We start from the raw sequence: 13,929 nt of genomic DNA, 5'->3' as shown, positions 1-13,929 counted from the left end.
CTATTTTTGTCATTTTTTCATAATTTCAAAGGACCTGTTGTTCTTTACATTGTCTGTAAATTTCATGATGAATGGACCAAAAGAAACGGCCCAAAATGACTTGGAAATCAGTCTGGTTCCATTAATTTACATTAAAACTACAGTAGGTTTTTTTTCCTTCTCCTGTAAAGTTACCATTTTGGAGATACAAGGTTTTCACCCGACAACAGTGACATATACTGTATATATATATATGTCACCCGACAACAGTGACATATATATATATATATATATATATATATATATATATATATATATATATATATATATATATATATATATATATATATATATATATAAATTCATCATTCATTATTCATTATGTGAGAATTATCAGTTGAATAGTGTTAAGTTTTGAGGAGAAGAATCAGATGTTCACAGGTTAAACCTCCTGAATGTCCAAATGCCTAAATGTTCTATGAAGGAAAAACACAGAAAGGAAAACACTTGTCCTGAATTAAGAAATGGCACATTCCTGCAGTTATACAGGAAATTAAATACTCTCACATGAGCATGTATTAATCATCAATGGGCATGATGATCATGTCATGTCATGCGTTTAAATCTACTTTCCTTTAGCTTAGCATTATGTACAACTAAACAAGACCTTAAACATAAGGTCACATTTTACACAGTGAAGAAAAGACTTTGTGGTAATTGTTACTTGATAGAAAAGTTCTTGTGGTCTTGTGGAAATCAGAACATGGAGCATTCTTAGAACATTATAGGAACTGTTTATAGTTACTGGCAACATGTGCTGAGCAAAGCTTACTTTCTTAGAACAACAGAAAGTAACTGACTGTTGCATGTGATGTTTTTTGGATTCGTTCTCAACTGTTTTGTCTTTTGCGTTAGTGTAAGTGAGGCCCTTTGTGGTTCTGCTGGTTTGAAACTTAAGAAAGCTGTCATTCAGGGATGTGCTTTGGTCTGTGCCAGTGCAGAGGAGATCAGCTGAGACTCCACCGGTTGTGACGTCTACGTCCACAATTTTAGACAGCTCCTCGGTTTTCTCCTCAGAATTCTCCAGACTGTGTGCTTTCAGTTTTACCCTGTGAAACTAATTCCCTCTGATAATTCCACAACCTCTGGAGCTGAATTAGCCCTCATTTACAGTGTAGCCAAGCCAATACTGAAATCAGGGGCTGAAGAAGTAGGAGTGGTGGACAAATCTGACTGTAAACATACCAAAGCAAAACAAAATCATTGGAATCAGAAAGAACTATGGAGCCCCGCTGGTGACATCCTGTATAAATGAAAATAATGCATGGCCACAACTTAGTAAGGTGTGGGAATGAGATGATTAATTTGTGGCCACGACTTAGCAAGGCATGGGAATGAGATAATTAAGTCGTGGCCATGACTTAGTAAAGCGTGGGAGCGAGATCCTAATGCGTGGCCACAACTTAGTAAGCTGTGTTCTCATTCCCACAACTTAATAAGTTGTGGCCACGCATTAAGATCTTGTTCCCATGCGTTAATAAGGTATGGCCATGCATTATTTTTTGTTTATATGTGATGTCACCAGCAGGGCTCTGAAAAGAACTGATAAAATTGTAAAAAAAAAAAAAAAGAAAGAAAGAAAAAAAAGCACAATAAATAATAATAAAAAAAACAGTACAATAAGACAAACTTTGGTTCTAATAAAGTATATTATAATAATAAATTTGAAAAAAATAAAATGGCAAATTGGTAAAAAATAAACTAAAAACAGATCAAAAACTAGGATGAAATAAAACTGCTGCAGACTAAATGTTCAGGTGACTGCCTTCACATCCGTGTTGCAGGTGAATTCCATCTTGTTGGTGAGACATTTTGCAGTTGCTGTTGTGTCAGATGTGGGAAACATTGTCACTCCAGCTAAAGTGAACGTTAATAGTTTGTGGTAATTATAGTTCCTTCCAGTCAGTCTCATCACTGAGAAGAGCACTTTCAGACAAACCAACCACTGAGTGGCTTTTCAAGAGCTGCTTCAAAGACACATTAGCATGTGAATAGACACACGTCCACTGTTCTTCATCCTCTCTCACAATGGTCAGAGTGTGGGAAAGTTCTGGAGGGAGGAATTACCGTCAAAGGTCATTAATGTCCTAAACCCCACCAGCCAATAAATAGTATGGGCCCACTCAGGGGAGTAGACACACTTATGGATATTAGGAGGAAAGTGCTTTTTTCCTGCTGTCATTTGCTCATTCATACTGCTGTGGGCAAGAAGAAGGTTCACAAGGGAATAGGCACACTTCTGGATGTTTAGGTGCGGGACATAAGGGTGGAGCATTGACAAAAGTTTGTCCCATATGAGGATCATCATGAACGGTGCAGAGGGATCAGTGAACAGTCTTGGGAAGATCAAAGGAGTGACTGGAGTAAAAGAGTTACTCAATATTGTTGGATATTGGAATTAAACATGATTGATTAATACACTACTGGCCATTCAAAGTGTTTCCATCACTTTACTGCTTATTTTAGGCCACACCTACATTAAAATGCTACCCTGTATTCTGGGTTATTCCAATTATTATAGACTGTTGTTGTTGTTGTTGTTGTTGTTGTTTACCCATTGTGTTGAGAATTTCCCCATTGTGGGACTAATAAAGGACTATCTTATTATTATTATTATTATTATTATTATTATTATGCTCTTTCAAATGTATGTTGTTTCAGACGTCTGTTGTATTTGATTCAAATTCTTTCATGTTTTTCAAATATTTTTATTTTTTGTAGATTCAGTACAGATACAAATAAAAAGAAAAATGCAAAAAAAAAATGCTGTCGCTGTGTTGGAACCTTTATTTATAGAGCATAAATGTATCCAAGGGCCCATACCCCATTCCCCCATCCAAACAGCCCACAGTCAGAAACTAAGCTGTGGAAAATGCTCAGGTAACGATGAATTATGAGTTTTAGATACATAAAGTTATAATTTGTATTTAGTGGGAAAAAAAAGTTAAATGCTAGAAGGATGAGGGATATTGGCCCTTTAAAGTTGTGTGGACTCCAGGCTTTATATTTTTACCTTTTCTGGTAAATAATTAACTTGAATAAATTCAACTTTTTTAATTTTTAAAAAATGTACATATTTGCCTTAACATATAGACTTTAAAACTCATTAAAGGTAAACAAATGCACAAATTCTGCATCTTTAACGGTGTATTTACATTGTTTGCATCTTAAAGGGCTAAAGTGTACTCGGACCATATCTTCTTTCTGGCAGTGTGTAATCCTGGGGGGGAAGAAGGCAGGATTTCACAGTGAAGGATCATTTCTCCTGTTGAATGGACTTGACTTTGTATGTTGTCAGATTAACCAGTTCCTCCTTTATAAAATAAACTTTTAACTTAACATAAACCCATTTACACAAGTCAAGAGCGCCCTCTAGAGGCCCTGGACAAATCCAGCAGAATCTGGCAGACTGGCCAACAGAAGTCTAACTCCAGCATGTTATAGTGAGAACTGCATCTTTCCATCCTTTCACCTCTCAAGGGATTTGTCTGGTCTGAGCATCATGAACAGCAGAAAGCCAATTTTATTTAATGCACTGTGTTACAGGTTATAAGCCAAGCTGGCCTAAGTTTTTGAAGTTCACCTTTATAATGGACCTGTGTTATATGAGTATATAAACAGCACTGAGACTTATACTTGTCTTGTCAGTGAATATATTAAAATATTTAAAATGTATACTTTGAGTTATATTGAAAGTAAATCGAGGAAAACAACTGTCTCAAAAGTTTAATTCACTTGAGCGGTAATTAAGTTCTGAAAGGGATGCTCTTCCATCACTTCAGTTTACAGTAAGTTTTGTTTGTTTTGTCATTGCCACCACATCCAAATTTCTCTGCACGTTAAGTAATATGGTCACCACATATCTGTAAATATAGATATGCTATTTTTTACATCAAAAATATATACAATGATGGACAGTTCGTCAACTTTAAATGTCTTTTTTTTTGTTACTAAGATAAAACATTCTGCATTGCACAGAACTCTAAGCACTGAGAAAGGACAAAAACATTTGCAGTTGTGTGCCAAAGTTTTGTTTATTTGTTGATTTTCCAAGTAAAAACAAGTTAATGCGCCCTCCACACAGACTGTGGAAAAGCTATGACCATTTAACATTGTGTGATTTCTTTTTTCTAACATGTTCAACTTGGCAAATAAATTAGAAAATGTGCACTAATTTTCATGTTCTTCCCCTGTAGAGTTCAGCTGAACAGAACCAGATATTAAATGATAATTACTTCAGTAAATTCTGTTGTTGATTATACTTTGCCCTGCGATGGACTGGTGACCTGTCCAGGGTGTATCCTGCCTTCCGCCCGAAGACTGCTGGGATAGGATCCGGCATCCCCCCGCAACCCTGACGGAGAAGCGGCTTAGAAAATGAATGAATGAATGAATGAATGAATGAATGAATTATACTTTGAAGCATTGAAATGGGAAATGTATAATCTACATATGTGTGTGTGTGTGTGTGATGTGTGATGTGTGATGTGTGTGATGTGTGTCTGTGTGTGTAACTGTGTGTAAGTGTTTGTGTGTGTGTGTATGTCTGTGTGTAACTGTGTGTGTGTGTGTGTGTGTGTGTGTGTGTGTGTGTGTGTAACTGTGTGGTTAATGGTAGTTAGCAGTCAACATGGGCACCCTGTCATGCTAATCACTCCTAAATGCTGCTTATTTTATTTTCACTTTATAAAGATGCATTTATTTTAAACACTAATAAAATAAAAATGGCTTCAAACTGAAGTTTTAATGAAAACATTTCGATTTAAACAATCACTGAGCTTTCCCTCGGCTCTATATTGTATAAATTGATATGTTTTTACTGCATTAATATCAGCTTAATGGGGAATATGATCACTGTGCTTCCCACTTCAGCCCTGTAACAAAGTCATTTTTGGAGATTATAGTCTTAAAACGTTTAATTTAGTAGGTTATGTTAGCCAAAGTGCCAATTTGGTGATGAGATCCATTACTTAAAATGAAATTACGAAAAAAGATTGAACAGTTATTTGGTTTAGACAGAAAAAACCTCTCAAGGCTTTGAAGTACCATATATATATATATATATATATATATATATATATATATGTATAAGAATGAAAAGTTCAAAAAGTGTTTCATGAATTCAGTTCAGGCTTTTTAATGCCATGAATCTCCCCTCAGAATTGGCAATGGCACTGTAAAAAAGTGCTGTGTACTTCAGAAATAACCATCCCATAAAAAGATGTTTTATCAAGGGTTCTTTAATAAAGACAATGGCTCCATATAGAACAATGAACACTCAAAAAAAACCACGTTTGAATGCTTACATTTTTTTTTTCATGATAAAATGGTTCTTCAGATTGATGGAGAATGTCTGTTTTGATGTAGAACACTCAAAGAACTTTTTGTGTGATTAAATGGTTCTTTACATGATGAAACAGTTCTTTAGATTGATGGAGAAGTTGTAAATGGTTCTATATGGCACCAATGGTTCTTCTATTGTTACAAGCCTGACATCATAATATATCATGTTATAGAGAATCATTTACAACTTCTCCATCACTCTAAAGAACTGTTTCATCATGTAAAGAATCATTTAATCATGCAAAAAGTTCTTTGAGTGTTCATGGTTCTATAGGGAACCATTGTCTTTACTAAAGCCCTTGAAGAACCATGTTTTTAAGAGACTGATTTGACTTCATGCTCTGAAGGTTAAGAACTTCAATACATGGTCAAAAACACCCAAGAAAAAAGCACATTTGAACTAGTTTTGAGGCCTAAACTCAACTCTAAAACTGAACTAAACTGACAGTGCTGTGTATTTCAGTGGAGCGCTGGCAGATCTGAGTCGCACTGCTGCTTTCACTCTTTGTGTTTTCTCTCTTCATTAGACGACAAATATTGCCCAGATTGCCCCAGGGAGTGATTGGCTCCCCAGGGACCATTAGCATCTGAATGGACACACTTTTATTGTTTGTTCCAAATTCTCTGAATGCAAAGGAGTGTGGGAAACCTCTGGAAACAGGAATCGCAGCCGAGCATCATTAGCATTATAAAAACACCATCCAGCCTCAGAACCGGAGTATTTGGGCACCAAGGGATGTGGAGGAATATAAATATTTGTGGATTTAATAATAAACTGCATACATACTGTACCAAATACAAAGTGGAAAAGCTATAGATTCAGTCTTAAGCCTAAGAACTGAATGGCATTTCATTCTACAGTTGTGTGCAAAAGTTTAGGCGCCCCTGGCCAAATGATGCAAAAGTAAGTGAACGCATCCTCTACACACTCCTGCACCTTTGAATGCGCTATTAATGTTTATTTGTTAAATTTAACATAATGGGGGGAGGGCGGCACGGTGGCGTGGTGGGTAGCGCTGTCGCCTCACAGCGAGGAGGGCCTGGGTTCGATTCCCTGGCCGGGCGACCGGGGTCCTCTCTGTGTGGAGTTTGCATGTTCTCCCTGTGTCTGCGTGGGTTTCCTCCGGGTTCTCCGGTTTCCTCCCACAGTCCAAAGACATGCAGTCAGGCCAATTGGACGTGCTAAATTGCCCCTAGGTGTGAGTGTGTGAGTGACTGTCTGTGTCTGTCTGTCTGCCCTGCGATGGACTGGCGACCCATCCAGGGTGTATCCTGCCTTCCGCCCGAAGACTGCTGGGATAGGCTCCAGCATCCACCCACGACCCTGACGGAGAAGCGGCTTAGAAAATGGATGGATGGATGGATGGATGGATGGATGTATAATGGGGGGAAAAAATAAACAAAACATAAAATGTGGCCTGTGCGAAGGTTTCAGCACATTTTATATTTTACTCTTTTTAATGGTCCCTGTATTGTATGTATGTGTTATTTTCACATTCAAATTAACCTACATCAACAAAACATGTCATTTGACCAGAGGTATTCATTTGCATAAGTAGATAAATCATTTTCAAGAATGAGACCATGGCCAGCATTGGCCTTCTCTAAATGTGCTTTCTAGTAAGGGACTGACAATGAGACAGACATTTCATTGATTGTTTTATTTCGCCATGTCGTGATTACAATACATTCAATGAATATTTTTGTTTCATCACTAAAACACTCAATGCCTTCACAGAAGGACGCATTATTATTCACTATAAAGTGAAGCGGGCATCAGAACGTCAGTATGACATTAATAGTCACAAATAAACACAAGCCTTTATGAAAGGTAAATGTTAATTTCTTCTCTGAAGAAGTGAGCATGTTTTCACAAAACAGGTAGTACGGTTCTGCATTTGTGGTAGAAACAATGTGAAGCACATAATAGATCAGAACAACTTATCATAAGTTAAGGACATGAGTAAACTTTACCCAACAAAAAAAACTATTCATAATTATCAACTCTCACATGAGACCAATGTGGTCAACAGTGTTCAATAGAGATAAGGTCCAGACTGTAGGACTACCAGGGCCTCCAGAGGCTGCTCTTCACTGGATTCTCTTTTGTGCTCATGGTCTGCTGATCTGGGCACCTCGTTTGCGGTAGGACAAGTTTTCTATTGCTCTTGTCTGTTGATGGCTGCAGGTTCTGGAAGTGGTTCAGCAGTTTTCTCTGAGACTGTGTCTTCACCTCATCTTTGGACAGGAAGTTCACAATCTCATGGATACATCTGGAGAAGCCTTGACTGACAGCTGTTGAACTGGTGGAGAAAGCAGGCTGTTTCTGCTGCTGTCTTCTCAGGAAGCTGACCGTCATCTCCAGGATGTCTGCTTTCTCCAACTTGGAGTCGGGCTGCTGGTTGAGGAACTCTGGAGTCAGGAGTGTCTTGAGCTGCTCGATGCTGCTGTTGATACGATCTCTGCGCATCTTCTCCACCACTGGCTTTCTCAGCTGCAGATACAAAAAGGAGAACAATGGTTAGTGAACTGGACCAAAAGCATAACTCATCATTCATAAAGTAGGTAAAAATGGTCATTTGTTTTCATTTTAATTGTCTCCCAATTTACCTTGTTGTTAAGAGCCAGGTGCTCCTTTGAGATGGTCATAGCTGAAGCTACTGCAGGAGTCATGGCTGTATCTCAGTGCTGTAGATCTCTCTGTGTAGAGCGAGTCTGATCTACACTGGCTGAGTCTCCTCTATTTATACTCCCAAATCTCCATATGAATGTGTGGGTCTTGGGCTTGTTGGAGGTTCTCACAGTTTGTAGCCAATGGGAGAGCTCAAATAGACAATGAGGAATGTGAGGCTGCCACATGCTCAGTGATCTTCTAGCTGAGGACAATGTCCATGTCTCAGGGGAGCAGGTGGAGGGGTGGGGGTGATGGAGAGGGACTGTGTGAATCTGGGAAAGTGGTGACCCTTTAAAGAGAGCAGATCTGTACCTTGATGCTGAAATCAGTGTCATTGACAGAGCACACGTCTATCATCGCGGTGCACACGTGTGGAGCACACCTAAATTCTTGAATTATGTTGTCAATTTCAATTAGGGAATCATTTTTGAGCCAATAATAAAGGCTTATTTCACAAAATGAGTTTGGAAAGTTTATTTATTTAATGCATAAACACTGAGCACACTTCTAAAGACAATCTGTAACTCGTATTATATATAACAGAAATTTGACCCTAATATAACAGTTTCCAACTGTTGCGATCCAGTGTTTCAATTATGTGAAACATTTTATTATTGTTTATAGTATTACTCTCATTTGAGCTGATATTTATGTAGTGACAAATGGACCAATACATTTTTATTGAAGAGATATTGTTACATTAATGTACATTAATAGTACAGATTGCATATCGGTATCAATAACAAAAATGCTAGATTGGACATTGGAGGGAATTCAAACCACTCTACTTTTAGATGTTTATTATCTTTTAAAAAAATTTACAGGCTCATTTTAAATGGTTAATGGTTAATCGTTTCAGTATCAGTATCAGTAGTGGAAAATAAAATGTGGTATCATGCCATCTCTACCACAAAATTAAGAATGTTCTTGCTTTGTCTTGGAAAGCGACTGTTTTGAAGATCTAAGTTTCCACCAGTGATTCATCTAAGTCACATACTGTACACGTCTCAGTTTCATAGTGTATCCCAAAGGTAGCAGGTCCTAAAGCAGCAGTCCAGATGTAACAGATGTGTCTTGTGTCTTGTCTTTGTCGGTCAGTGTGAGTAGAGAGCGTGCCTGAGTTTCCCACACTGAGTCCTCTGTGCTGAGATCAATAGAGGACAAAAGCTCCAGAGTGCTGAATAGACTGTTAGAGATGTCTAAAGACTGTGTTGCATTGTTGACAGAGCCTGACATCACTAACCATCTGGAGGGAAAACGGCTTAACTTGTTGCTAGAATTACACCAGTGTTATTTCACCCCTTTGAAATGGTGCAGTTTCCTGTTTCGACCATATGTGAACATTATTTTCATTAATCTTACCACTTTGATTTAAAAAGACATAGGATACCATGTTTACCACAAAGTACCAGCGCTGCATTTGGGATGAATTCACCTTTATCTTCATACGATAAATATGAGCTCATCAGATTCGTGTATTTGGATGTCTTAGGTGGCACGTCATGACGAGACATGCCAGCCAAAGAACGGTCTGCCTTTTTGTGTTTCTGTCTCTTACTCAAACGCCTGGGGGGCTGGTGGAGCTTAGGATGCTAATGACATTAAGAACTGTGATTCTGCTCTCCCGAGCTTTCCCACACTCTGGCCATTGAGAGCGAGCGCTTGACAAAAGAAGTGTGCCCATTCAAATGTTAATTATTCTGTGGGCGAGCAGTTCCCAACAAGCTTGTTGAAAAGTTGCTGGTTATGCATGGGGTAAACACTGAAAATGAGGCAATGTTTGAAGAATTCTCGTAGATTTTTGTTAAAGGATTTTCTCACAGACCTCCAACTGAAGGCTTAATTCATTACTACACCTCTAAAAACAATCTACATTCTTAATAATCGTTATACACCAGATTTTTCTTTTTCAATCAAAGTGTGAAGTACAGTAAGTTAACCATAATTTCATCCAATATTCAAAGACTTACATTTTCAATGAGGAAATTGGCCACAGATTTTTTCTGGTTTGACAAAAATAGCTTAAATTGGTGTCAGGCCATGATGAGGCACTGCCTAGTCAAATAATATTTGAAATTTTTAATAACCCTTATGTTTCCTGTCTTTGACATGAATCAAATTTGGAATTTTAAAAAACAGGCAAAAATTCTGAAATTCTGATTTCTCTAAAAAAAAAAGTACAAGTTACTCATATTATTGTAATTTGACTAGTTTTCAATTTGGTCAACTCTCATGAAGCGATAAAAGTTCAATAAGAACATTGGATACAGTAGCCAAACAGTTTGACCAAAAATTTGTTTTCAGATTTGTGCTCAGTGAAGCTGCAGCCCTTCAAATCCCACTTATATTACATACTAAGGCTCATTATTCACTCACTACAGGGACTTCAGTACAAACTGGCTGAGCCTTTCTTAGGTTATAGAAGTGTGTAATAAAACTTTGGGCCTGCCGGTGGGACCTGGCCATTTAAAGAGTTAAGAACCGCTGTGGTGAAGCAAATTTAAAAGTTCTAGCAGGAGCATAAATGTGTTAATGATACAGTATATAGGATATTTAGTATCACTTCACAAGGCTACGTCACACTTACATAAGCCCTTCATTGCCACTAATAAAGACCTACATAAGCATTTTTAAACATGTATTCCAATAAGCATGATCTGTCATAAATGTTGCATTTATCAGCTTTGTGTCAAGTGGACATAATATGTATCTCAGGCAACACAGATATTTCTCTTTCTGACCTTAAGTTGTCGTAACTCTTGGGCAAAATGACATTGATGTTGTAACTTGATGTATGGCACAGTGAAATAGCGCTGATAAAATGACATAGCCTGCCAAGTCAAGACAAAACTGAGATTTTTCTGTTTAGGTACAGTGATCATTTTACCATTTATATAAGATTTAAGCCATGCCACATCATCAGCATTATGTCACTGTGTGAGATTCAAGGTCAGTTGTTATAACATGCTATGTCCATCCATCCATCCATTTTCTAAGCCGCTTCTCCGTCAGGGTCATTTCACCCAAAAAAGTCTCATGACAACCCAATGTGAGAAAAAAGCGCCACCTGACCCAGATGTTTTGTCAACGTGACATCAAAGTTGCTCAAAAGAGGCTTTATGACAGACGATGCTTATTGGAAGAAGCCTTTATAAATGTTTGTGTAGGTCTGTGTCAGTGGTCATGAAGAGCCTATCTATGTGAACACTGCCCTACAGGAATGCGTTACCATCATTTCTCATTGCAATGGTAATGTGTGGTACTGAATTTTGGATTAGAGACTGTGCCCCTCCTCCTGACCCCTGGTCACTAAACTCCATTGTCCTTGAGGGCTCTGTGAGTTTCCCACAAACTCTTCATTCACCGCCTTCAATTAAACAACAACACAAGTGTGTCTGGTTTGCTTATGGCTTCTAGTTCCACTGTTCTCCATTCAGATCAGGGAAGGCTTTTGGTCACTTTAAGTGATCATTAATAATTGAAAGGTATACTTTATAAGAACATTGATCAAATTATACATTAATACCTGGTTACAGCCAATAAAAGGTAAACACCCACAAATTTGTATTCAAAATTTTATTTAGTTGTTTTTGGGATCCAGTTCTTGTTTTGCTATTTCCAAAGTGATTCAATGTATGGAATTGATACATGCTCTGCTTTACGACTATATGGTGAAAATAGTAGGAAGCAATAAATCAGTACACGCAGTTGTATGCAAAAGTTTGAACACCCTTTGTCAAATGACATTTTTTTATTTTAAAATTATTTTTATTTATAAGCTTAACATATTGGAAGAAATAAAATATAAAATGTGTCATTAATTTTGCACCCCCACCCCCCACCCCCAATACGTTAAATTCAGCAACTGATCAGTAATAGTGTATTAAGGTGTGGAGAATTGTGTTCTCTGTAGAGGATGTGTTAACTTGATTTTATGCATAAGTATACAAAACTATACTTTTGCCCATTATATCAGATTTTTAGACCTTTTTATTACCTTAAACAGTATTCATGATTTTTCATAAAGCTTTTAATGCTAGAGCACTACTATTGTTTGTATCAGAAATCATTTTTCTACCTTCCACAGTAAGTCTGTGTTTTGGTTCCATGACATAACAAAGTTCACAAGACAATAGAGATTCTTTTCATATGTTTTATTCTGTTGTTACCAGAGGCAACAAAGCGATTGAGTGATAACATATCACAACAGTTGCTTGAAGGATTCTTCAAGACATGTGGCACTTATAACAGAGCAGAGTTTCAACAGCTTTAACAGTCTTTACAAAAGACACAAGTCCACCAGGTGAAATCTGCCAAATGCAGATACAGCATTTCTCGAAAGAAAACAGCAAGTGATTACAAAACATCTAAACAGATACTGTTAATGCCAGAATGTGTTACACAAACAACAATAAAATATACATAAAAATAAACCTTCATTAAGGTATAAATTTGTAATTATAATCCAACAGATGCACTTATAAAGCACAAACATTAATTCCACTCACAAGTCTCAAAAATAAATGAGAAAGAATAAATCAACAGTGTTTATCGTGTCAATAAACTGTCAATGGTCAAAAATGACATTTCAAAGAAACTGAAATGTGGGAGATAAGGATCAATGATCCTCTCTTAATGAGACAACTTTCATAGAAGGCATTAAATTAGCATACTTCAAACATTATGTAATACGTTTCTAAACGCAGTCCTTAAAATTGGACCAAACCTGGGCAAAACATGCTCAAATATTTTGTAAAATCAGGCTGATTCAGAAGTAAAGTCTAACACAGACTTGACACTTGAGACCTAAGAAGTTAAAGGGTCTTCCAAAGTATTTTACAATACAATCAAAGTTTCCTAAAATGGAAAACAGCACCTACAAGTTCAACTTCATGAAAAAAAATCATGTGTTGATCATGTCTAATATAGACTTTGGAGGGTTGGGAAGTGTAGGTCTTTCACTTTCTGGTTTCCAGACACTACCAGGGCCTCCAGAGGGCACTCTTGGCTGAACACTTCCCACTCATGGTCAGTTGATCTGTGGAGCTCAGCAGAGGGAGATCACTTTCCCTCCGTTTCTCTTCTGTTGATGGCTGCAGGTTCTGGAAGTGGTTCAGCAGTTTTCTCTGAGACTGTGTCTTCACCTCATCTTTGGACAGGAAGTGCACAACCTCACTGATACATCTGGAGAAGCCTTGACTGACAGCTGTTGAAATGGTGGAGATAGCAGGCTGTTTCTGCTGCTGTCTTCTCAGGAAGCTGATCGTCATCTCCAGGATGTCTGCTTTCTCCAGCTTGGAGTCGGGCTGCTGGTTGAGGAACTCTGGAGTCAGGAGAGTCTTGAGCTGCTCGATGCTGCTGTTGATACGATCTCTGCGCATCTTCTCCACCACTGGCTTTCTCAGCTGCAGATACAGAAGGAGAACAGTGGTTAGTGAACTGGACCAAAAGCATCATTCATAAAGTAGGTAAAAATGGTCATTTGTTTTCATTTTAATTGTCTCCCAATTTACCTTGTTGTTGAGAGGCAGGTGCTCCTTTGAGATGGTCATAGCTGAGGCTACTGCAGGAGTCATGGCTGTATCTCAGTGCTGTAGATCTCGCTGTAGAGCGAGTCTGATCTACACTGGCTGAGTCTCCTCTATTTATACTCCCAAATCTCCATATGAATGTGTGGGTCTTGGGCTTGTTGGAGGTTCTCACAGTTTGTAGCCAATGGGAGAGCTTGTTCAGACAATGAGGAATGCGGGGCTGCCACATGCTTAGTGATCTTCTTGCTCAAGACAATGTCTGTGTCTCAGGGGAGCAGGTGGTGGGGTTGGGGGTGATGATGAAGGGCTCAGAACGATGCGTGGATCTGGGAAAGTGGTGAC

The 13,929-nt window shown here is 38.1% G+C and overlaps 2 protein-coding genes across 2 annotated transcripts; both read right to left on the bottom strand.

Moving 5' to 3' along the window:
- Positions 1–7,024: 7,024 nt before the first annotated feature.
- LOC108431616 (transcription factor HES-5-like) lies at positions 7,025–8,096 on the bottom strand. Its single transcript, XM_017704886.2, has 2 exons — positions 7,993–8,096; positions 7,025–7,876 (listed from the first exon to the last, which is right to left on the bottom strand). The coding sequence occupies exons 1-2, from the start codon at positions 8,053–8,055 to the stop codon at positions 7,448–7,450; spliced, it is 492 nt and encodes a 163-aa protein (XP_017560375.1). The 5' UTR covers positions 8,056–8,096; the 3' UTR covers positions 7,025–7,447.
- A 4,099-nt stretch (positions 8,097–12,195) lies between these two features.
- LOC108431618 (transcription factor HES-5-like) lies at positions 12,196–13,671 on the bottom strand. The gene is made up of 2 exons (XM_017704889.2): positions 13,570–13,671; positions 12,196–13,461 (listed from the first exon to the last, which is right to left on the bottom strand). Exons 1-2 carry the CDS (start codon positions 13,630–13,632, stop codon positions 13,036–13,038), a joined length of 489 nt encoding a protein of 162 aa, XP_017560378.1. The 5' UTR covers positions 13,633–13,671; the 3' UTR covers positions 12,196–13,035.
- Between the last annotated feature and the right edge of the window lie 258 nt (positions 13,672–13,929).

Source organism: Pygocentrus nattereri, chromosome 21 (assembly GCF_015220715.1).
Source record: "Pygocentrus nattereri isolate fPygNat1 chromosome 21, fPygNat1.pri, whole genome shotgun sequence".
Lineage (NCBI taxonomy): Eukaryota > Metazoa > Chordata > Actinopteri > Characiformes > Serrasalmidae > Pygocentrus > Pygocentrus nattereri.
Note: the sequence above shows the minus strand (reverse complement) of the source record. Positions and strands in the feature narration are given on the sequence as shown.

What these genes read in the sequence shown, in the direction of transcription:
- LOC108431616 (XM_017704886.2), bottom strand. Translation starts at nt 8,055, where the DNA reads ATGACTCCTGCAGTAGCTTCAGCTATGACCATCTCAAAGGAGCACCTG. An exon ending in ACCTGGCTCTTAACAACAAG is followed by an intron (nt 7,877 to 7,992) that starts GTAAATTGGGAG and finishes TTGTATCTGCAG; the next exon opens with CTGAGAAAGCCAGTGGTGGA.
- LOC108431618 (XM_017704889.2), bottom strand. Translation starts at nt 13,632, where the DNA reads ATGACTCCTGCAGTAGCCTCAGCTATGACCATCTCAAAGGAGCACCTG. An exon ending in ACCTGCCTCTCAACAACAAG is followed by an intron (nt 13,462 to 13,569) that starts GTAAATTGGGAG and finishes CTGTATCTGCAG; the next exon opens with CTGAGAAAGCCAGTGGTGGA.